The sequence below is a fragment of the Microtus ochrogaster genome, chromosome 2 (assembly GCF_000317375.1).
Source record: "Microtus ochrogaster isolate Prairie Vole_2 chromosome 2, MicOch1.0, whole genome shotgun sequence".
NCBI classification, from domain to species: domain Eukaryota; kingdom Metazoa; phylum Chordata; class Mammalia; order Rodentia; family Cricetidae; genus Microtus; species Microtus ochrogaster.
The window spans coordinates 21494541-21502773 of NC_022010.1; the positions used below are offsets into that span (position 1 = coordinate 21494541).

Genomic DNA, 8233 nt, shown 5'->3' on the forward strand with positions numbered 1-8233 from the left:
AAAAAAAAAAAAGGCATTTAAAAAATGTTCTTGCGACTAGGGAAAGAAGTAAATCCCCTGCCTAGAATCCCCCAGTGAGGGGCTGGGGTGTGGCTCAGTGGTAGAGAATTTGCCTAGCATGTGGGGGACCCTGAATATAACCCCTCGCACCACAATTGAGTAATGATAAGAATATAGAATTCTTCCTACGTGGTGTCATGGCTTATTCTTGTAATTCTAATACTTGGGAGGTAGAGGCAGGAAAATCACAAGTTGGATGCCAGCCTGGGTTACATAGCAAGACCCTGTCTCAAGAAGCAGGGACCTTTAATCCCAGCATTCAGGAGGCAGTGGCATTCAGATGTCTGTGACTTCAAGGCTAGCTGGTCTACATAGAGGGTTCCAGGTCAGCCAGGGCTATATAGTGAGACATTGTCTCAAAATAAGACAAATAAATAAACAAACTAACAAAAAAAAAAAAAACCCTCTGCACAACACCATTGGCCTGAGAGACCTAAAGGCTCATCCCAGGATTGGTCCCGACAGTGCTGGGGACTGCCTGGTGTTCCTGGTGTGTGGAATTCTGGGAAGAATGTCCTGCCAGGGTTAGAAGGGGCCTAGCAGCGCCTGTTCTGGGCTGGGCCACTGGATTCTGTGACACCTCAGCTGGTATAGCCTATGGCAGGATTTCTCCACTGGGTGGCTTCCCACAGTGGCCTCCAATGACCTGAGGTAGGAATCCCTCTTCAGGAAGCATTAGCGATTTGCTAACACCCTTGTGCAGGTGACTGGCTATCAAACACCGTTGTCACGGCTGAGCGGGAGCTGTTAGCATTGCAAACATCCATCGCCTCCACTGCTCTCAGAGAGCTACAGCATGCCTTTGGTTCATTCAGCCTATACCATCCCACTGTGGTGTCAAAGTTCTGACAGGGCTGGGGAAGACATCCTTGGAGCAGCAGTGAGACAAGAACACCAGGCGAGGAGCAGCTCTGCTGTGCCATCAAGGCCAGTTTTATTTATTTATTTTTTTTTACTTTTTTAGACAAGGTCTCACTAGGTTACAATGGCTTCCCTGAAACTTGCTATGTTAGCCAGGTTGGCCTTGAACTTACAGAGATCCACCTGCCTCGCCTCTCTCCTCAGGGCTGGGATTGAAGGTGTGTGCTCTCACACTTGGATCATTTTAAAAAAAAAATTTTTATTTTGTGTATGTGCATGATATGGGATTCCCCTCTGTATGCTGTGATTACTATGAATGAATAAAGGAACTGCTTTGGGCCTTTAGCAGAGCTACAGGGGAACAGAGCTAAGCGGGGAAAACTAAACTGAATGCTGGGAGAAAGGAGGCAGAGGCAGAGGAAGAGAGAAGCCATGTAGCCCTGCCAGAGATAGACACTGGAACTTTTCCCGGTAAGCCACAGCCTTGTGGCGACACACAGATTAACAGAGATAGATTAAATTAATATGTAAGAGTTAGCCAATAAGAAGCTAACGCTAATGGGTCAAGTAGTGTTTTAAATAATATAGTTTCTGTGTGATTATTTCTGGAGTCTGGGCATCCGGGAAACAAACAAGTAACTTCTTACAACATGTGCACAGGTGCGTGTGTGTGTATGTGTACATGTATGTGTGTGCAAGTGCTTGTGGGTACCCAGAGATACCCTTAGAGGACTGGATCCTCTGGAGCTGGAGTTACAGGCAGTTGTGAGGTGCTGAGGTGGGTGCTGGGGACCAAACTTGGTTCCTCTTAGAAGAGCTTTAACTAAATAAGAAGGTGAACCCAAAGAAAATCATATAGACATCCTCCTGGATATTAACCTCCAGCAGGTGATGAAAGGAGACAGAGACAGAGTCCCACATTGGAGCACCAGACTACAACCCCAAGGTCCAAATCAGGAGCACAAGGAGAGAGAACACGAGCAAGGAACTCTAGGCCATGAGGAGTGCACCCACACTCTGAGACAATGGGGATGTTCTTTCGGGAACTCACCAAGGCCAGCTGGACTGGGTCTGAAAAAGCATGGGATAAAACCGGACTCTCTGAACATAGCGGACAATGAGGACTACTGAGAACTCAAGAACAAGGGCAATGGGTTTTGATCCTACTGCACGTACTGGCTTTGTGGGAGCCTAGGCAGTTTGGATGCTCACCTTACTAGATCTGGATGGAGGTAGGTGGTCCTTGGACTCCCCACAGGGCAGGGAACCTGGTCTGCTCTTAGGGCTGATGAGAGAGGGGGAGTTGACTGGGGGAGGGGGAGGGATATGGGAGGCCGTGGTGGGGAAGAGACAGAAATCTTTAATAAATAAATAAATTAAAAAAAAAAGAGCTTGGGGCTGGAGAGATGGCTCAGTGGTTAAGAGCATTGCCTGCTCTTCCAAAGGTCCTGAGTTCAATTCCCAGCAACCACATGGTGGCTCACAACCAACCATCTGTAATGAGGTCTGGTGCCCTCTTCTGGCCTGCAGACATACACACACAGACAGAATATTGCATAAATAAATAAATAAATAAATATTTTTTAAAAATAAATAAATAAATAAATAAATGAATGAAAGAGCTTTAAGTGCTCTTAACTGCTGAGCCATCTCGCCAGCATGCCCGCCTTTCAGGTTACAATAATTCTGCAGGAAAGGGGGTGCAGGCAATGCCCGGGGTACATGTGGACGTCAGGGGTCAATTATGTGGAGCTTGCTCTCTCTTTTCACCTTTATGTGGGTCCCCAGGATCAAGTTCAAGCTTTCTAGCTTTGGTGGGGAGTGTCTTTACAGGCTGAGCCGTCCTGCCTACACTCCAAGACGGGCAAGTCCTACAGACGTGGGTTTTACCAGTGCTGTGCTGAGCCAGAGTGCTGTGCTGTGCTGTGCTAAGCTGTGCTGTGCTGAACTGTGCTGTGCTGAGCTGTGCTGTGCTGTGCTGAGCCAGTGTGCTGTGCTGTGCTGTGCTGAGCCAGTGTGCTGTGCTGTGCTGTGCTGTGGAGGCTTGGGCTGTTTTTAAGGCTCTCCATTTTCTTGCCCCTTTCCTGTGAAGGGACTAGGAAGAAGGGAAGAGCCACAGAAAACCAACACGGGCTTAATTCCCTGCCTGCCATCTTCCTGCTGGCTTAGGATGCTAGAGCAAAAGGAGTTGTTTAGTTGTCTATGAAGAAAAGCCATTGGTTTACTTTATATACTGGTATACTTTTAGAACAATATTTATTATGTGTGTACATTTGTAACATCCATACTACTATGTGTACTATGGTGTAGCACCTGTACTACGTGTACTACAGCACCTGTAGTACGTGTACTACGGTACTATGCCTGTAGCATAGCCTGCACTATGGGAAAGGGTTCTATAGACAAAGACACACAGGTCATCCTTGAATTCCCCAAGAATGCCCCCTTAATTGTGTCCAGGGGCAGCTTATATAGGGATCCTTAACTGATAGCCACGCCCCAGCCGAACCCACCAGAAACCACTCCCCTGCCATCAGGAACTCATGAAGGTCTCATGCTCAGAGCAGCTGCAAACACAGGAAAACAAGTTGTTTACAGGAAATTCAGGGTCTGGGGGTCCACAGCCCCCAACATATATTTATGGCCATGAGTGTGCCAGTGGGTGGAGGTCAGAGGACTCAGCTTTTGGGAGGGAGTTCTCTCATTCCACACGGAGGTCCTGGTGGTGAAACTCAGGTGACAGCCTTGGTAGCGAGCACCATCACCCAAGGAGCCGTCACCGTATCCCCACTGGTGTCGGAACAGTTCAGGCGGCGAACAATGACTGAGAACAACACCCTGGGCTGGAGGTCGAGAGCAATGGCTGCTCGGTGTTGATCCCAGCACCCACATCACTCACAACTGTCACTTCAGTTCCGGGGAATCAACTCCCTCCTCTGCGGGCACCTCATGCATGTGGGGCACACACATACATGCAGGAATTACACTCATATACACAAAATAATTTTTTTTAAAAAATGAAGGCTGTATTATTTTCTATTGGGAAGAAAAGAAGAAAAGGACATTACCAGGCAGATATCCTGTATACCCGTCACTGTAGTAATTGAGAAAAGAGCATGGTGAGTTCAAGGCCAGCGAGAGCTAACCTATGATCCTGTTCACACACACACACACACACACACACACACACACACACACACGTCCCCCCCAAAACTCCATTATCTATCTGGGAACCTGCTGAAACTCTCGCTGAGTTAGTAACACCCATTTTTGGCGCATAAAGGTCTCCATTTTCGTGTGTGTGTGTGTGTGTGTGTGTGTGTGTGTGTGTGTGTAATTTTCTGTTTTTGAGGCAGAGCTTCAAACTTTGTGTAGTGAGAACGATCTTGAACCCCTGATCCTCCTCCTTCCATCTCTGGCCTCAAAAGCACAGTAATTCTGCCTCTGGGACCCAACCGCCCCTTGCAGTCGCCCCAAGTCAACTGTTCCCCGTTTTTTCCCTCCGTTCACGGCTTAGTAGAGTGCAAAGGCACACTCCCGCCCCCGTGTGGCGGCAGCGGAAATCACCGCAGCCTTTGCAAAAAGCGCCCCCAGCAAGCCACAGGCACCAGGATCACAAAGTCGGGGGACCCTTTCTCAAGTCTAGCTGATCCTTGAGCTCGGTGAAAATTCATTCGCCCTAAAAGTTAGAATCTGTTACTTATCTTGAGTTCGCGGGTGTATGGGTGGGTGGGGTGCACACAAGTGCCACGTGTGGAGGTGTGGAGGTCAGGGTCAGAGTTGCCAGGACCGGTTCTCTCCTCCCACGCGGAAACAACTCAGGACAGGTCAGTCTCACCTGCCCTTCATCCTTGTTTTAACTGAGCAGACATCAGTGACCCATGGAAACCAGGAGAGGTGCTGGGACGGGGTAGAGGTTAACCCTCTCCCATCTAGTGCAGTTTCACAGACTGCTCCACGATCGATGTTTCTCTGGAGCATTTGGCCGAGTGTAGCTTCTATCTACACCTCCAGGGGTCACCTGAATGCTGGGGTACGGCAGGATGGAGGATATGACTCAGACCCAGGGGTTCAATGGCTTGATAAAGACCTGCCACTGAGGCGTGTGCCAGGAGGGAGGGTCGCCGTGTCTACTTGATCCTGAACTGTGAGTGGGTCTTTCTATGGCTCCAAAAGCACAAGCTGGTGGCCATCAAAGGGCCCACACGTTGCACGCTCCTGCCGTAGAGCCGGCGTGGGCAACACTCCCGCCACCGGAACATTTATTAACTTCTAAAGAGCTTAATCAGACAGGCCCAACGGGACATGGGGTACAAGGGGTGATGTGGCTGGACAGTGTGGGCAAGCAAGTCAATGAGCCTCAGGTGTCGCCTTCGAAGAGAACGGGAGAGCTCTGCGGGCTTGACCTTGCTGAGGCTGGCTTCCCCGACCCCTGCCTGAGTGGATGGTGCAGGCAGGCGACGAAGAAGTTAACAGGAGCGCAGGCGCCGTCTCTGATGCCACGTGGCTACAGCACACGGGCGCCCCCGCGCGGTGCTAGTGGGGATCACCGGCTTTGTCCTGGAGAGCTTTTCCTTTGATGGAGCTCTGTGATCCCAAAGAGCTCACCATGGGTAACTGAAAGAGTGTGACCCTGAGGGCAATTTGAGGGCACATCATCTCCCCAACAATAACAGATCCCACATCTGGACAGGTGTCCGTCCGAGATTCAAAGCAAGGCAGCCCCTTGAAAGTCACAACCAGCTTTGCCCGAGGCCGTGTCTATCGCTGTATGTGGCGCATAGCAGGTGCGCGATAAATGATGTGGAGTGAGCGGCTGAGTGTGGGAACCATCTCTGTATGTCGAGGGGCTGGGGCAGGGAGCCGAGCTGCCATTGATAGCCATTTACACCTTTACACTGGCGAGTCCCGGCCTCAGAAAGCTCCAGCTCTCGGGACAAGGGTGGTACTTCCGGACTAACGACCTTCTCCAGCCTTACATGAAGGAGTTAAGCAGATCCCAACCTGACCACGATCATCTCCAAATGTATTTACAGACAGAGGTCTAGTGAGGGACAGAACCAGAAGAGGAAGATACAATAGCCAGGCAGCTATGATGCAAAACCCCCCTACAGGGCCTGTATCCCTGCTCTCTGTCCCTCAGCCCAGGCCCAAGCTGCAGAGATCAGGCTACGGGCTGAGGCTGGGAAGGGGGTCTAGGCTAGGGTCACAGCCCACCGGCAGTGTGGCAGCCTCGCTGGGAGGGATATGGTGTGTCATGTAGCGTTTTCCCATGAAGGAGCCAATCCGGAGCTGCTCGGGGGCTTCCTCGGGCCACCACAGGCTGGAGCTGCACACGACAGAAGAGAGAGGAGGTGGGTCACATCACAACCCCATCCAGAGGCTGCCATACGACAGCTGCATCCTGTCCCCAGCATACTCATCCCTCATCCTGATCCCTCACCTGTCCTTCTTATTTGGCACACAAAGTGTGTAGTGTGTATGTACATGGGTACACATGTATGTGGTATGTATGTGTGCACATGCATTGCCTGTGTAGAGGCCAGAGGTTGAGTTGGGTTAAATTGTCGGGGGACTGGAGAGATGGCTCAGAGCTTAAGAGCACTGGCTGCTCTTCCAGAGGTCCCGGTGGCTGGCAGCCATCTATAACGAGATTTGATGCCCTCTTCTGGCCTACAGGCGTACATGCAGGCAGAACGCGTCTGTTGGGGGATGCACATACTACTGTGTGTGCTTGTAGAGGTCAAAGGACAACTTGCAGGTGTCAGCTCTCTTCTTCCACAACGCGGGGGCCAGAGACCAAACTCAGGCCATCAAGCTTGGTGATGGCGAGAGACTTTACGCACTGAGCCATCCTGACAACCTGAACCCCTTAAAGACTGGCTGGCCACAGGGTCTAGGGACCCATCTCCCTGGGTTACGTTACAGACATGCATGGCCACATCCGGATTGCAGGCAGGGCTGGGGTTCTGAACTTGGGTCCCTGTTTGTGCAGTGAGCCCTGTCCTTACTAAACTGCCTTCCCAGTCTCCCTCCCTCTGTTTTGGAGACAGCTGGAGAGGCAGTTACTGAAAGGATAAACCCCAGGGGAAGAGCCTTGGCAGAAGGCACAGACCCCTGACCCTGCCTTCGGGTGAGTTACTGTCACCCAGGCAACAGATGCAGAGTGGAAACCCTGTCCACACAGCCTGGAAGGACACCAGCCAGCTCAGGACCGCTGTGTTCCCGAGAGGCTTCCCCGATCTAGGGATCAGGACAGGGAGGGGGTCCCGGGTGGAAAAGGTGCCCATGGGGTATCATCACTCACAATCGCATAGTGGAGGCTGCCAGGAAAGCCAGGAGCAAAAGGCCGGCCAGGGCAGAGAGGATGGAAGCTATAACAATCATGGAGCCACTCCGCCGACCGGGCCACGTGTCAATGGTATCGGGGGCTTTCCCTGCACACATAGGAATCATTCAGAGGCTGTCCGCCCACCCCAAGGCTGTCTGTCCCTCCTCATTCGAGTTCAGTGCACTTCAAGGCTTGGCCGAGAGTCTCCTGAGCTTGTCCATCTCCACCAACCTGGGTCAGCCATTGTTCCAACCTCTTCTACACTGAGTTTGCCTTCTAGACTGTTCCCTCCAGTTCCCCACCACTGCCCACATGCAGCAGCCAGATTCAGGACTCACCTCGTCACCATGTTGCTCCCTACCTCTGAAGGCACTGAAGGCCTTCAGATGACAGTAATCTGTCACCACACCCAATCGCATTGGAAGCCTGCCTCTGAGGCAACAGCCACCCCCAACACTGGCTACTACATGGAAGATGGCATTGGGCCCTTCTCCCTGTGTGCAGCGGAGAGGACCTGGGGCTGATGAGGCAGAGACTGGGCAATTAAGCAAGGGGTGGTAGATGATGAGATGGAATTGGTGGTGCACATCTGTAAGCTCAGCTGCCTGGTAAAATGAGGCAGGGGATCTCAAGTACAGGTCACCCTGGGCTACAGAGGAGAGTCAGAGACAGCTTGGGCAACTCTCAGACCCTACCTTAATATATAAAGTAAAAAGACTGTTGGGAATGTACTTCAGTGGTAGAGCACCTGCCTAGAGTCCCCCAGTGAGGGGCTGGGGTGTGGCTCAGTGGTAGAGCCCCTGCCTAGAATCCCCCTGTGAGGGGCTGGGGTGTGGCTCAGTGGTAGAGCCCCTGCCTAGAACCCCCCAGTGAGGGGCTGGAGTGTGGCTCAGTGGTAGAGCCCCTGCCTAGAACCCCCCAGTGAGGGGCTGGGGTGTGGCTCAGTGGTAGAGCACCTGCCTAGAATCCCCCAGTGAGGGG

General features: G+C 51.8%; 1 protein-coding gene across 1 annotated transcript in view; it reads right to left on the bottom strand.

Annotated features, from left to right (window-relative positions):
* Positions 1 to 5214: 5214 nt before the first annotated feature.
* Positions 5215 to 8233, bottom strand: part of Upk3b (uroplakin 3B) — a 7161-nt gene continuing 4142 nt past the window's right edge. Inside the window, exons 5-6 of the mRNA XM_005344601.3 lie at positions 7229 to 7358; positions 5215 to 6250 (exon numbers count right to left, since the gene is read on the bottom strand). Of these exons, the coding sequence (XP_005344658.1) occupies positions 6091 to 6250; positions 7229 to 7358 (290 nt within the window). The 3' untranslated portion in view covers positions 5215 to 6090. The remainder of the gene's footprint in view (positions 6251 to 7228; positions 7359 to 8233) is intronic.